Source organism: Macrobrachium nipponense, chromosome 26 (assembly GCF_015104395.2).
Source record: "Macrobrachium nipponense isolate FS-2020 chromosome 26, ASM1510439v2, whole genome shotgun sequence".
In the NCBI taxonomy this organism is placed as follows: Eukaryota; Metazoa; Arthropoda; class Malacostraca; order Decapoda; family Palaemonidae; genus Macrobrachium; species Macrobrachium nipponense.
The window spans coordinates 70,182,134-70,199,712 of record NC_087215.1 but is presented as its reverse complement, the minus strand read 5'-3'; the positions used below and the strand labels follow the sequence as shown (position 1 = coordinate 70,199,712).

Below are 17,579 nucleotides of genomic sequence, written 5' to 3'. Positions count from 1 at the left end.
GAGACATTGTCAAGGAGCTTTTTAACATAAATGTTTTCAGTAATATTAATGTCAAGAGTTTAGTTATCAAAAATTCTCCTCAAGATCTTCCAGGCTGCATATATGAAGTTCCTTGCAAAAAGTGTGATAAAGTCTATTACGGACAGACCGGTAAATCTTTCACAACGTCTCAAACAGCATTAATATTCTGAGAGAACTGGGCAAATATCGAATGCATTATTCGTACATATGAGAGATCTAGACTATTCTATTAACTGGAGTCAAGCAAGAGCCTTAATCCCATGTAATGACACAGTTAAAAGGAATATCATTGAATCTTGTTTCATCAAGTCAAATAATAGAAATGTTCTAAATTTAAGTCTTGGTTTATTTAAACTTGATGCTTTCATAATGGAAAAAGTTGTAGATAAATATAAGCAACAAAATTAATATATTCAGTTTTTACATTTTTTGGACTGTAGAGATACTTTGTAATTTCGGTTAGGGTCAAATCTGTTTAGGTTTGTGACCGTGTGATATCCGATAATCCTGGATTATCTCTTTCAATTTCTACCCTTTTGACAATTAACCATCTGGTATTCTTGATCTTGTTTTGTACCAGAGACCTTTCTCTCCAATTGTACTTCATTAGCTCCTTGACAATGTCTTAGTAAAGACAAAAGCGCTTCGATTTCTGACTATCATTTTCCTGTGGGATTCGCTTATTTATGAAGTCACGCGCATCTACTGTGATTTTTAAGCATATATATATATATATATATATATATATATATATATATATAGTATATATATATATATGTGTGTGTGTGTATGTATATATATATATATATATATATATATATATATATATATATAGTATGTACAGGCAGACGGACAGGCAGACTTATTCGTTGTGACACAAAGTAACGCACAGGAGAATAACAAGAAACGAACTACTAAAAACCGAATCATCTTAATGACAGAAAAAACTCCAAACAATTTTCAAGAAAGTGAGAGTCGAAAAATAAAAAAAAAACAATTCACCAGACTGACGTATTCCATCAAAGAAAAAAAGGCCGCATATGAAAAACAAGGAAGAACTCAAAGCATTTGAGTTTACTTTTACGATAAACTTTTTTTTTTTCAATTATGACGACTTCCGCGTCGCTTTCTTCGAGAACTTTCTCCTTTTATTATCATGGGGACTACTTATTCTACTACTACTACTTTTACTACTTCTATGTTACATTTTTCACAAGTGAGGCGTTGCCAGTAAAGTGAGGTGGGTATGGAATAATGATAAGACACCAGTTATTATCTAGTTCACTTCTCAGTTGGCGAACAGATTATTATTATTATTATTATTATTTTTATTAAAGACAAGCTAGAGCACACTTACGTGATCTCATCGACAGCCATATATATATATATATATATATATATATATATATATATATATATATATATATATATATATATATATATATAATTCAGTTTCATAAGATATAGCCAGGGTGAACAGCGAGGCAAGTACAAAAGAGGAGAGCAGCCTAATACTCCTGTGTTACTAGAGAACTGTAAGTAATTAGACAGAAAAAATTAGAAGAATGAAAACAACAGACATTAACGACCAAGAAAAACCATATTATAATCATTACCCACGCAACAAGCAACGATCTCCGTATGTGGCTAAAATTACAGCTCTGGTTTCGAAGCTACTTTTTTTTTTTTTTAATGTTGTTATAGCTTTTCTGCTTCTGCAAAAATAACAGTTTATGTCATCCGCCTCATCTGAAGTCTCTCATATTGTTGTTGTTGTTGTTATTGTTGTTGTCTAATTCGTCGCGTTGCAGTAAATGCACAAAAGACTCGAGCCGAACAGGTGGTCATCTGCCGGGACCATCTGGCAGAATTGGCTCCGGAAAGGTGAGCTTTACCACAAGGAGTTTAATGGTTCACTCCTACCTCCCCCCAACCCCTCCCCCCCACAACTCCTACCTCCCCCCACAACTCCTATCTCCCCCCACATTCCCCTGAGGTCCCGTCCCAGTAACACACACACACGCACACACACACACACACACATACACAATTAACTGCAAGCATAACTGCCTTTTTTCACGTAGCATTATCTTGGTCTGTTTATCATTTTCTTAATGTTACGTTTATTTACATTTTACCTTGTAGGCTATAATTAACGCTTTCATTTAAAAATCTCTCTCTCTCTCTCTCTCTCTCTCTCTCTCTCTCTCTCTCTCTCTCTCTCTCTGACTGACTGACAGATCTTTCCTGCTTCACTTTCTTTAAGACATCGATATATATCAGCAACTGCCAATGTATCAAATTACATTCACCGCAGGACCTGTTACCATGAAATCGCGCTCGTAAATTTAATATCACATATCCTTACAGAATGGAAAGATACGTTGTTTTTTTTTACGCTTTACAGTACTCAAGGCTACCACCTGAAAAAGAAAACGACCTGTATTTCATTAAACAGACTGCGCAGTTATTATTAGCCGAGCGGAAAACTTTGAATGTTCGAAAAGCAGATGTCGTATGCCCATGGGTCTAAAAATGGAAAGCAGCCAGTGCAGAACAAGAAAACGTTGATTAAAGGTTAATGTGTGTAACGAAAATACAAAGGAAAAACAATCAAGATATAACTCACGTGTCCTGAGCAGCGACAAGGCATTTGTACCAGCTTTTGTATACGTACATACATGCATGCATACACATACACACACACACACACACACACATATATATATATATATATATATATATATATATATATATATATATATATATATTATTTCTCCATCATTTAGCAATATAGCTTGTGGGATATGGGGCCGTATACATGCATGCATACACACACACACACACACACACACACACACACACACACACACACACACACACACACATATATATATATATATATATATATATATATATATATATATATATATATATATATATATTATTTCTCCATCATTTAGCAATATAGCTTGTGGGATATGGGGCCGTAAACACCAAGCCTCAGATTACTAGCTGAAACCACACCACAGCCAATAGGCGGGAATGCTATTGTTTTATTTCCTGTTAATTTTGTGTATATACATATACGTATATAAATTTATCAGAAATACTAAATATCAGCTGCAGGTACAACCGTCATTCAAGTTCTGAGTCCTACGGAAATAACTTCAGACTCAACTCGAAATGACATTCTCATTAGAAAACTAGCTAAAGCTTCAATGTTCTTATATTAACTTTCTTTTTTCATCACACGTTCCCTCTTGGGTTGTAATATATACCATGGGTATCTCTGTGGCTAATGTTTCAACAGTTGTTCGAAAAGGACTTCTGATTTATCAATATTTTGTTGCTATAACTTTCTCTTCCACGATCAGAAGGGCTATATAATGTGTGTGTATGTGTTTATGAGAGAGAGAGAGAGAGAGAGAGAGAGAGAGAGAGAGAGAGAGAGAGAGAGAGAGAGAGAACTCCCTGACCAAGAACTCTCCAACAGGACAGACCCCACAAAGCACTAGGAAAGATACCGTTATGAGAGAGAGAGAGAGAAAGAGAGATAACATATAGAGTACCCCATTATTTTAGTAGTAATACTGCTAACTCACTAAATTTTTCATAACCAAATTTGCTTGCCATTGAAACACATTTAGTTATATTTTACGAAACTTCACCAAGTACTTGAGAGAGAGAGAGAGAGAGAGAGAGAGAGAGAGAGAGAGAGAGAGAGAGAGAGAGAGAGAGTGTGTTGCTTTCGTCCACAATTCGAAAGTGAAGGAAAGTGCTTGCTTGCTTGCTTGCTTGCTTGCTTGCTGTGGCCTGCGAGAAAAACGCTAATCAGTGGAAACGAGGGAAAGACACACTGGCCTTTGACTTTGAAATATTGTCTTCGGTGCGACTTGGGGAAGGGAAGGTATTATAGCCCCTCGGACTTACGTCTTTGTGGGAAGGACTTTCTAATTACGAGTTTAAACTATAGCTACGAGAGACTTCCTTGTTTTTTTTATTTTTATTGGGAGCGTTATGTTCGTAGTTGCTCTGACATTAATACACCTGGTCATGTTGTAGGTGCTTGCTAACATTGTAATTAAACTACTACTAAATGGTTGTTGATATTACTATACAATATATTTTTTGCAGCTCTTATAGTTTGGTCGCTCGAGAATTGTTGTTGTTTTTTTTATTGGGGGGTAATGTTGGAGTTACCAGCTAAAATACTAATGACAAAATTACAACCCTACAACCAAATGTAGGTTAGCATCACTATACAACATTTTTTAGCAGCTGTTGTAGCCGGGTTGTTTGTGAGTTTATATTTTTATTGGGAGCGTCATGTTCGTTGTTGTTACAACATTCATATCTAAACAATTGGTAATGTTGTATGTGCGTGCTAAAATAATAAAATTATAAAACAAAATGGTTAATATCACAGTAAAATATTGTAAGAGGAATAATTTTTTTTCTCAAAATATCTATAGATTTTAAGGGAAAAAAATTTCCATACGGGTCCCAAGGCACATTAAAATAATGTAATATTCTTAGACATGAACTAAATAACAATTTCATAAAGAGGAGCCAGTACCAAAAAGCAGCATTTTTTTTCTTTCTCTCTCTCTCTCTCTCTGTCTCTCTCTCTGTCTCTCTCTCTTTCACACAAATACACAAACACAAATATATGTATACAATATATACATACATACATACATACTACATATATATATATATATATATATATATATATATATATATATATATATATATAACATATTACATATATATATATATATATATATATATATATATATATATATATATATATATCTATATATATATATATATATATATATGGAGAGAGAGAGAGAGAGAGAGAGAGAGAGAGAGAGAGAGAGAGAGAACCTATCCTTTGGAAGAGTTAAATAAACAAGTAGTTGGAAATAAATCCTTTTTTTTTTTGTTTCCTCTGGATGACGCACAACTTAACGAAGGCCTCATAGCATCATCGGCATCCTTCCCTCCAATTAAGCCCCTATTACTACTACTACTACTACTACTACTACTACTACCTTCGGGCGACACATCAAAGCCACGATTTACGACGAAGCTCATTATTCAATCATCCAATTACAACTTCAAATCAGTTACCAGATTCTGACTAGAGTGATGTACGACAACGATGAGATGCGGCTCTAATTATATCATCAGATCTGTCGCTCGTAATTTTGCCCCAAGAATAATGATTTTATTTTCCTAATAAGCGAGATCTCTTCGTTCCGTATTTCTCCGAACCTCTTCTTATTCCTTCCTAATGAGCACCATGTTCTTTATAAGGTTGAATTTCAAGGAAAAGGCCCCTGGGGTTGTTCCTTAGAACCAAAGCTCAGCATAGCTCCAAGCTTGATGTTTGTTTCTTTGTTTTTTTGTATGGTGTTTTGACGTTGCATGGAGTCAGTGGTTATTCAGCAACGGGACCAACGGCTTGACGTGACTTCCGAACCACGTCGAGAGTGAACTTCTATCACCAGAAATACACATCTCCGACCCCTCAATGGAATGTCCGAGAATCAAACTCGCGAGGTGGCAGGCAAAGACCAGACCAACCACGCCACTGAGGCCCTTCCAAACTTGATGCCCCGACAGCATTCAATATCCACAATTGACTCCAATACTGGTGCGTCGGCTCAACTATCCAACTTGGATTCCACAGACACTCCGATTATCTTCCGAATCTTTGGCTCACACTCTTCTTGCTTCACACATTCCCACCATCACTCTAATATTTACCACTAAAGACTTACCCGAACAGACCACTTCCATTCTGCCGCCATACATGGTAATAACCACTGCACCAGCTTCCACGTGGCCACTTTCCTTCGTAACCTTAAGATTACTCACATTCACTCACGACTTTCTCCTCTTGCGAACACTTTAAAACTTTTATTATTATTATTATCATTATTATTATTATTATTATTATTGAAAAGGGGAACGGAACAGATCCCCGAAAGCTATCTGTTCAGTGGTATGCTTAAATATATGTACATATAAATAAATGTTGATCTGTTTCATCAATTTTAAGACTCATGCTACAATACGTATTTTTTAATTAAATAAACAATTACGTAATTATTATTATTATTATTATTATTATTATTATTATTATTATTATTATTATTATTATTATTATTATTATTATTATTATTATTATTAAAAATATCCACAATTATATATTAAAAATATATTTCTATGTAAAAATAGAACAAAGACTTTCAAACACCTTCCTCATTTTAACGTTACACTGATGAGGAACACCGTTTAGGTGTTCGAAAGTCTTTGTTCTATTTTTACATAGAAATAAATTTTTAATATATAATTGTGGATATTTTTTAACAATTTGTTATCACGAGACTGTGAATTTCTTAACATTATTAATTATTATTATTATTATTATTATTATGATTATTATTATTATTATTATTATTATTATTATTATTATTATTCCGAAGATGAACCTTACGCATATGGAACAAACCCACCACATGGACCAATGACTCGAAATTCAAGCTTCCAAAGAATATGGTTTTCTTTCGAAAGAAGTAAAATAAGGTCATTAGAAATACCGAAAGAAGAAATCAGGTATCAGAACAAACAGACAAATTGATAAATTAATAACTAAAAATAATAAGAAAAATGTTAAAATAAAAGTTACATTGCATCTTCAATTGAACTTCTCACGTTCCATCTCCACTTTTTACTTACTATCCCCAATCATTACCATACCACCTGAAAACAATGACCGTACTATACTCCACTCACGACTCATTCTCTTACCCATAACTTTACACTTACATTCAATGTCTTCTCTCTGACTTCTCCCACCACTCCATCCATAAGATACTTGACTTTCTTGTATGACCTGAAGACAAACATTAATTCCTGCACAGATTACACCCAAAGCAAGAGGGACAGAAATTCCTCAACCGAGGCGAAATATGTACCACAGCTAAAGAGTAAAACAAGAACTGTATTGATTTTCTTTGCTTGGTTTTACACACTCTCTCTCTCTCTCTCTCTCTCTCTCGCCTCTCCGCTCTCGCTCTCCTCTCTCCCTCTTCTCTCTTCTCTCCCTTCTCTCCGCTCTCTCTCATCTCTGTCACTCAATCTCTCCTGCTTCTCACTCGGCTCTCTTCCTCCATAAATAGCCTCCTCCATGTCTCTCGCGGTCTCTCTTCTCCTCTCTCTCCGGTATCTCTCTCTTCTCTCTCTCTCTGTAAGGTGTAAGGTAAGGCTCTCTCTATTTGAAAATATCTACAGCTATTCCTATTGATACACAAAAATCACACATATATATATATATATATATAATATATATATATATAATATATATAAATATATATATATGTATATATATATATATATATATATATATATAATATATATATATATATACTATATATATATATATTTTCAATTCTGCTCAGTTCCCAAAATCCTCCCACGGTCGTTATTCACTCTCACTTTCCTAGTAAACATGAAAAAAAAAACGACTTCTTCCTCGTATAACCTTCCTACTATTAATTACCTTTCTAAGAGTTACTTACAAAGAATTTAAGAGAAGAGGAAGAGGAGGAGGAGGAGGAGGAGGAGGAGGAGGAGGAGGAGGAGGAGGGGCCTACTAGGAGTAGTAAAGAGATAGTTACACGTGATTAAGAAGACACATCTGGCGCGTGTGCAGTATGTCGGCGCGTACATGTACGTGATGTGTGTACGTCCTGCTAACGTAAGTAACTAAGCATGTGGGGGTCCCATCGTGATCGTTTCCGTTGAAAGTAAAAGCATTTACAGTATTGGAGGCAATCGGCCTCCTCTCTCTCTCTCTCTCTCTCTCTCTCTCTCTCTCTCTCTGGGAAAGTGGGGAAGGGGTGGGGGAGGTTTGTAACAGCAATTCCTTTTCCTTTCGACGGAGGAAAACGAAAGGACGCAGGCCGAGAAGATGAATGAGACAATTAAATGCTTTCTTCCGTCGTCTAAGGAAAGGAATGAATTATTATTATTATTATTATTATTATTATTATTATTATTATTATTATTATTATTATTATAATTTCAGCAGTTGTTTTGCTTCTTAACGGACCGTGTAATTCACACAAAATCTGGAGTAAACATCTCCTTGGCACGAGACTTAATTTCCATCTCTTGAGCGATGGTTTTGCATCTTAATAGACAGTGTATACCAGTATTAAAACATCTCGGGTAATAGTAGTCATAATCATCATTATACAAGGCCAGATGACTGGAATTCATTATATTTAGAAATGCTCAGAGTATTACGCGTCTTGAAAAGGATAAACATATCCACAGTTATATATGGGTATAAATATATTAAAAAGTTAATCTACACAGATTTACTTTTCATATATTTATACACACAACTGTGGATTTGTTTCTTCAGTCATTATATTGTTTGTAAATGAACGTATCCATACACAAATCAGTCTACGATCATACGAGATAAATAAGCATGCTACTTATAATATCTAACACTTATTAAACCTAACCTAGGACTTATATTTCGTGAATTAATCAAATGCTTCTCGGGCTTTATACCCTTGTATAAAATGCTGGAGTTTTTAAGCTCACCGTCTGTCAATGGTGACAAATTAATTGTACGGGATTTACTGAAGTAGATTTCCAACTCTATCACTTTTTCATTATGACATGCTAATGAGCGTAGAGGTCAGTGGTAACCTTAAATGAGTAGCCTACTCGTTAGCGTACTTACTACTGATTCGCGGCGTCTATTTGCATCACTGTCATGCACGGTCTATTATTTTTCTGTATGTATACACACGCACACACACAAGAATTTAAGAGGGCATTATGGTTACTACAATTACTCATGTATCTGGTAAAAACGTGACCGTAGAATCTCTCTCTCTCTCTCTCTCTCTCTCTCTCTCTCTCTCTCTCTCTCTCTCTCTCTCTCTATATATATATATATATATATATATATATATATATATATATATATATATATATATATATACGTATATATATACCATTCCATCTTTTTCGGGTTCTGCCTACTTCCCTTTCTCAAAACATTAAATTTATACAATATTTTTGCAAGACCACTGACCGCTCAGCTGACCCATCTGTTCATTATCTCCTCTTCTTCAACCACAACTCTCACTTCAGGCTGCATCAGCTTCCACATTTCACACAACATTATATTAGTTTATTTAATTATTATTATTATTATTATTATTATTATGATTATTATTATTATTATTATTATTTATATATAGGCTTTTCGCTATCCGACTCTCCAGTACACAGTCTGCCGTTTATTGTAGAAATAGCATCCACATGATCAATATTGGCATCCTTCGTTCCAATACTTTTCATATCTTTCATGTTATTTAATTATTTTTTTTTTTTTTACTTTTAAAGACAAAACGAATCAAGGACATAAGGAGAAAAAGAGGGAAGAACTCCATAGGCTTCCTTTAGTCTCTCTTAAAAGGTCAAAACAAGAATCCACAACTTCATTTTTCATCAAGTCCCATCCTCGATATCAGAAAATTCATAAACCAAAGTTGCTATATGACAATTTTTAGAAGTAAGGAAGGTTATACGAATCAAGTAATCTGACAGTTAGAAAATTTTACACCTTGGTCGCAGGGGTAAGAAGCTGAAGTTGACCTAAGCTGAAGTTCAGAAATGTCTACTGACCTTAGCTGAGGTTGATAAACGTCTGCTGACCTAAGATGAAGTTGACATATTTGTACTGATCTGAGCTGAAGTTAAGACACGTCTACTGACCTAAGATGAAGTTGAGACACGCCTACTGACCTAAGCTGAAGACACGTATATTGACCTAAGCTGAAGTTGAGACACGCCTACTGACCTAAGTTGAAGTTGAGACACATCTACTGACCTAAGTTGAAGTTGAGACACGCCTACTGACCTTAACTGAAGTTGAGACACGTTTCCTGACTTAAGCTGAAGTTGAGACACGTCTACCGAGTTAAGCTAAAATACAAGACAGTCTTTTACCAAGAGAAAAAATGTCTCAAGTTCATCTAGATAAATAGTCTTCTCTGACACGCAAACTTGATCGAATTTGGTTCAGGGAAACTGACAGCGAGACATCACGCGTCAAGGGCAACAGATAGAAAAGCACGCGAACCAAGTTTTCATCACAGATTCTCTCATCTCATTAGTATTTTCTCATGATTTTATCATCTCACTTTATCATTCCACTGGACCTGAACAGAATATAGAACCGGTGCAATTTATCAAGGGACGATGTGGAAGAATGAGAAGTTCCCTTGAGAAAATTAAATTATCAGACTATCAGCTGATCCATGAAACACTGACTGACTGATTTGTAATCAACTGCGTCACAAGAACGATGGTTATCGACGCCGTGACAATTAAGAGAATTAAGTTGGGGGCAATTCCTAACATAAATATACTAACTGGAAAAGGTAAATACAAAATAATGTATGAATACCAGAATACCAATTGGGAGGTGACCTCAAAAATATGTAAAGAAACCAAGGTGGAATACATTATGACCACATGATACCATTTAACGTGAAACGCTAAGAAAAGACGACTAAACCCACCACGTTGAGAAAATCACCTACAACTTTCCTTTCTTCAACAAGACATCATACATTACCTTGGTGACACTGACAGAACCACGGCAGTTTCGTGCTTGTGTGATCGAACTGCCAAACTACCACTGGTTACAGAACCTTATTTCTCTCATTCTGTGCTTCTGATCAGGTTTTCTAAAGACGTTGGAAGTGGTGTATATGGTGGGTGTGTGTTTGTGTGTGTGTGTGTGTGTGTGTTTGTTTGAACCATACGTACGTTTCGTATGACGTACTTCATTACAATGATCTCCCGTCCATTATACTTACCATGGAAAGTTACCACGCTCAGAATGAGAGAAATAAGGTTCAGTAACCAGTGGTAGTTTGGCAGCTCGATCACACAAGCACGAAACTGCCGTGGTTCTGTCAGTGTCACCAAGGTAATGTATAATGTCTTGTTGAATAAAGGAAAGTTGTAGGTGATTTTCTCAACGTGGTGGGTTTAGTCGTCTTTTCTTAGCGTTTCACGTTAAATGGTATCATGTGGTCATAATGTATTCCACCTTGGTTTCTTTACATATTTTTGAGGTCACCTCCCAATTGGTATTCTGGTATTCATACATTATTTTGTATTTACCTTTTCCAGTTAGTATATTTATGTTAGGAATTGCCCCCAACTTAATTCTCTTAATTGTCACGGCGTCGATAACCATCGTTCTTGTGACGCAGTTGATTACAAATCAGTCAGTCAGTGTTTCATGGATCAGCTGATAGTCTGATAATTTAATTTTCTCAAGGGAACTTCTCATTCTTCCACATCGTCCCTTGATAAATTGCACCGGTTCTATATTCTGTTCAGGTCCAGTGGAATGATAGAGAGAGATGATAAAATTATGAGAAAATACTAATGAGATGAGAGAATCTGTGATGAAAACTTGGTTCGCATGCTTTTGAGCTTCGTAGGTATCAACTTCAAGCCAACTATCTAATATTCAATTTATTCAACAGGACCCACTATTCTTTTCATATGATGAAATTGTAGCATAATTGTTTCGCAGTCACTGTCAACAATATTTACCAATATGCTATACTATTCATGCTAAGCAAGGGACATCAGTATGTCTGAACGTTGTTTACAATGCACCAGACAATATAAGAGCATCTATGTTCGTGTTAAAGTGTAAAAATGACGTAAAATGTTCAATTCAATTCAAATTAAAAAAAATAAATTCAAGTTTAGTAGCAAGCTTGTGGTACAATGTCTTTATTTAATTGTTCTCAATGCAGAAAACATATTTAAAAAAAAAAAAACCTTCATTGTTACTCATCCAAGCCACTGATTTAATTTCAGGTTGTGGTGGTGATAGGGCTGAGCCTCTTACTACGGTCCTCGGCGTCGGGGGAGCAGGACGTTCCAAGTGATGCCGTCCTTGAAGCAGTGAGATTACTTCAAGATGTCAAGGAGAACTTCAGACTCCCTGTCGCGGGAATATCTGAAGTGCAAAAAATCAACCAAAGGGTACAGGAAGCAGAAGTCAAGAAGTTACTTCAGGACGTCAAAGAGACTTTCAGACCTCCTGCCACAGGTGTGATATCTGATGTACAAAAAATCAACCACAGGGTACAGGAAACAGAAGCCAAGAAATTGCTTCAGGAAGTAAAAGAGACCATCAGACCTCCTGTCGCAGATGTGATATCTGATGTGCAAAAAGTCAACCAAAAAATAAATGAAAAAGAAGCTAGGAAATTACTTCAGAATGTCAGAGAGACCTCGCGAACTCCAGCCACAAGGGTGATCTCTGACGTGCAAAAAGTTAAACAGGATGTGCAGGAAACTGAATCTATGCGACTACTCCAAGATGCTGAAGAGACCTTGACACCTGTCACAAGGGTGCTCTCTGACAGGCAAAAAATTAATCAGAAATCACAGGAGATAGAAGCTATGAAACAACTTCAAGAAGCTAAAGAGATTTTGAAATCTGTTGCAGGGGTGATGTCTGATGTGAAAAAAATTAATCAGAAGGTACAGGTAACTGAAGCTGAGAGACTACTTCAAGGAGTTAGAGAGACTCTGAGACCAGTAGCAGGGGTGGTATCCGATGTGCAAAAAATTAATCAAGACGTTAAAGAGACTTGGAAACCTGTCACAGGGGTGATATCTGATGTTCATAATATAAACCCGGAGGTAAGGGAAATTGTCTTGAAAAGTGATGAAGTGGTAACCGAGATGGAGAAGGAAAAAGAGGAGATGGGCCACAAAAAGAATGTCATAGCAAATGAGAAAAAGCCTCCTCAAAAGGATAAGCTAGATCAACCCTCTACACCTAAATCTAAATTGAAAATTGTAGGGGTTCGAGTTGATGCTTCAAGTAACTCAATACCAATGGAAAAGTTAGTTGGTGCAGACACTCTGAGGCATACAGACAACGAGTCTACTCCTGATGAGTCACACGAAGTTGTAAGTATTGCTGCACCTCCAAATTCTGAAAAGATCTCGGAAAGTTTTGTTAAAGGCCGCAATGGGAGGGCTCGGGTAGTTAAAATGAGACGCCCCATTTCAGTGCCTGATACGGAAGAATCTGGGTCTGAAGTTATTGACTGGACAGCTTTTGATCCAGAAAATGTGCATGATTTTGAGGCTTTTGGAAGAAAGATAGAACCAAAAAATAATAAGGGAGTTTCTTCAGAACCCCAACGGCCTCATGACACTCCAGTGCAAGGAGCTGATGATTCAAGAAATGTTCAAGATTTTTCGGGAATTTCCAAAGTCAATGAAATTCCACCAATAGCACCAGCACCTCAACAATCAGGAGGTTCAGAGGCATCAACACGAGAACTGACAGATGGAAAGAGCCAGTCATATAAACCAGCAGCAATAACACAAACCCCAACTAGATCTCCAACAACAGCGGCATCAACTTCTACTAGAAAAAGAGTAAGGATTCCATCATTTTCCAGATCAACAACATCACCTCAAGTCCAACCCACTCATCATGCAACACCCAAACCAGCTTCAAAGCAATTAAGAACAACTACTACTCCGGATGTACTTTCAAATGAAAATGAATTAGATTTACACCGCATTTCATCTAAATCTCAAATCCTTGTCCCAGATGAAGCTCCAAGTTTTCATTTTGAACCTCCTCCAGTTCCTCAAAAACCTCTCACCACTTCATCAAGACTTCTCCGTCCTGCGTCAAGTAAAGGCAACACTCCAACAACATTACGACCTCAATCAATATCCACAACTTCTAAGTTTTTACGACCTCGTCCAACGACTTCATCAAGCCACCCCTCCAAGTCAGTTAGACCTGTCACTTTGCGACGCCCAGTTTCAACTTCCACAACTAAAACTCCTACTGCTCCAGTTTCTTCCACTCTTCAGCCGCTACCGCTGTCTTCCTTGGTACCAGGTGCCCCTTTCCGAGCACCAATAACACAACTTCATCCAGTCTCTTCTCTCAGTGAAAGTACCAAGACCCCAAAGCCATCATCAACCATAACAACTCATTCAACCAGAAAATCAACTGCTCCGAGAGTACCAAATCTATTTTCAACTACTGCTTTTGATTTTAGTCGTATTCCACAAACTAGTCCATCACCAACTTCCATAACCTCTGCTTTTCCATTCTCAACATCTCACAGACCTCAGTTTAATGCTGGATCCACTGCCAATATTTTTCAATCCTTCTTTACCTCGCAGCCAACATCATCCACTGCAAACTCAGTAACACCATTTTCTCACCCATCATCTACAGCTTCCCTTCATTCACCTTTCACTTCCCTTAGACCAACAATTGCTTCTTTACAAACACCAATCTCATCGCCTACTCCATTTGTTTCGTCAACTGAACCAACTATTACCGCATCCCCCCATTCCATCACACCATCTAACCCCAACAACATTCTGAGAAGACCAACAGTAACCACCATTGTGCCCTCTTTTACATCAAGAAGACCAAAATTAAACACTTTCCTTCCAGACATTTCATCACGACGACCAGTTGTGACAACAAAAAGGCCCCTGCCCACTTCAGATTTCCCAGATATATTAAAATCTGATCCAAGTAGCTTATTTACCAGTCCTTCTAGCACAACATTACGAGATGATGCACCAGTTACTACAAGTGCTGATCCTGTCACGGTGATAAACTCTCCGGAACCCCCTTTCACAGGATTTAGCTTCCAGTCATTCAGACCTGGTTCTAGCTCATCAAGTTCATTTAAAATTGGAGCCTCTGCCCTTACAGGCTCTGAGGCAAAACCTGATGCTGTAGTTCCTCAAAGTCAGCCACAGAGGCCAAATGATTTCTCTCCATCCCCACTGTCTACCACTTCAAGTGATAATTTTACTCCATCTTCCTTTGCTACCATTGGCCTCTTTACTTCATCCACACCAGGATTTGGAGTGAGGCGACGTCCCACAAGTTTTCCAACAACATCCACATCTCGTTTTACCCCATCACAAATACCTACAGTAAACTCTGGACCTCGCATTACAACCTTCCGTCCACTATTTGCATCCCCTACAACACCCAGACCACAACCAGTTCCATCTCTACTGACCATAGACACACTAGATCCTGTGACGCCTCATACTTCCTTTGCATCGAAGTTTTCAAGACCTCAGACAACTGCAAATGAAATACAGCACAAGCCCCCTCTTACATCTGACCTTGGTAACTTTCCTGCCCTGCCTATTTCAAATCCAAATATTTTCCAAATTCTTCAGCAGCAATCTCTACACAATTTTGAATCACAACACCTATCCACAGCAAAGCCTAGGCGAGTTACAACCTCACACCCAAGGCAAATATTATTTACATCCACACTAAGAGACCAAATAACTACCATCAAACCACAGCACACATTAACTACTACACCTAGGCATTCAATATCAACATCTACAACTAGAGCCCCATTTTTCCAATTTTTCTCTTTAGGGGGAAAACCTCTGGTAACAACAGCTCCAAATAATCCTCCTTCAAACCACATACCTACAGTAAAAGCTACAGTGCCTTCTGTAACAACACCACAACTAACTGTAACTTCACCAGCACCTTTGGTAACATCTTCTAGGCCTGTATTAACATCACCTTTACCTCTAGTAACAACACTTAGACCTGCTACTCTTAGTTCCAATCCATCATTTCACCGAACGTCATCCCCCAGACCAACAACGGCTCACATTTTTGAGGATGTTCCGTCTTCTATATCAACATTAGAAGTAAGTGACAAGGCAAATAGGTTCCGAGGTTTCTCTTTGAATGAAGACCGACCTTCCTTAGCGCTATTTCCACACAATGCACTCGTAAATTTCCATGGTAATGTACTTTCCCCTATTCCAGTAACACAGCCTTCTATAACTACACCTCTTTCGCCATTCTTGGCTGCATTCAGCCGTCCAGCATCTAATACAGTTGACGAATCACAGCAGATAGATCAGGAAAGGGATATTAATTTATTCAGACCTCATATTCAGAGTGGTGGATTTTTACCGATCCCAAGTCGGTTCACTCCAACACTTCCACCAATAAAAGCAAAGTTCTCTTCCCGCCCACAAAATTCTCAAAATCCATTTAACAGACATGTTTCTCTATCAACAGCTCCACCTATTATAACCACAGCTAGGGGACCATTTACCTTTGATCCTTCAAGATTTCAATTAACAACTACACAGGAACCATTTGTTTTTAGACATACCACAACGAGGCGTTCTATAACACCAGCAAACTCTTATAGCAATGGAGCCCAGGCCACATCACTTAGGCCAATACTAAGGGAACCGTCCACTATACCACCACTAGTAAGTTCAACTCAACCAAATATTCCTCAAACAACCGAACCTTCTAAGGCTCCTGAAACACCAAGCACATGGCAACTCACCAGGCCTAAGCAGAATAACTTTCCACTGCCTGGTGGAGCACAATCTGTCAATGAAGTGGGCCCAGGAGCTTTTACAAGTCCACGACCAAAGGCACAGACATCTTTCAGTTCTTTTGGAGCAGTTACTTCTTTTGAAAGTGCACGCCACAGTACCACAGCCAAACCCATAACAGACAAGCCAGTAAAAACAGCTCCTACAGAATCAAGTCTTCCAGTAAACTTGCATCAACCAACTACTGAATTACCAATACAAGAAACTGCAGCATCTACTACACACCCCATTTATGCGAAGAGACCAGTTAATGTTCTACCAGCAACAGCCGTGACACATCTCAATAAGGTGACTCCAACAGAGGGGTCCTTCCAATGGAGTCCTAACAAGGCGGGACATTCCACACGAAAACCAATGTTGTCTCCACATACTAGTCCCAACGTAATCCTTCAGCCAGCAGCCAGATCGGGGTCTCAATCACAATCTGATTTCACTGCACCACCTAAAAACGACATACCGTCACCACTGGCTAAAATTGCAGACTATTCACTCAAACATTCTCGAGCACCAAAAACGCTGGAGTCTCCGACAACTCCAAAGCCGCGCCCAAGAGCAAAAGCACCAGCTAATGTGTTTCGCCCTCCTGAGCCCATAACGGGCAAATCTTTCATTTTCGTCCGAAGCGGGGGTCATGAATATCGGGTCGTTTGGCTATAATGAATCAAGTGCCAAGTTTTCCTGGCACGTATGGCGAATAGGATGAAGGAACTAGCAGGTTCCAAAAGCCAAATTTGGGTAAGGCCATCTCACGCTATGGTTTTGTTAACGTGAACTGGGTTTTTCTAATAGAACTCTTGACTGCTTAAAAGCTCAACGAAAGGCTCTGCTAAACGAAGACAGAGACCAAAGCTTTACTTTCATTTTGATCAGCAGAAACTATTTCGTGTCGTCTTCATCTCTATCAGTAAAGGAATCTTTTTAGGTACCTGATCATTTTCGATGCAAACAGAACGAGGCAACATTTTGATTTTACTCCATAAAACTAAATTACTTTTTAAAGTCACACGTTCATGCAAAAA

The 17,579-nt window shown here is 37.7% G+C and overlaps 1 protein-coding gene across 1 annotated transcript; it reads left to right on the top strand.

Annotated features, from left to right (window-relative positions):
* Positions 1 to 11,566: 11,566 nt before the first annotated feature.
* On the top strand, positions 11,567 to 17,217 carry LOC135199715 (uncharacterized). The gene is made up of 2 exons (XM_064227870.1): positions 11,567 to 11,581; positions 11,974 to 17,217. The coding sequence occupies exons 1-2, from the start codon at positions 11,567 to 11,569 to the stop codon at positions 17,215 to 17,217; spliced, it is 5,259 nt and encodes a 1,752-aa protein (XP_064083940.1).
* Positions 17,218 to 17,579: the final 362 nt, after the last annotated feature.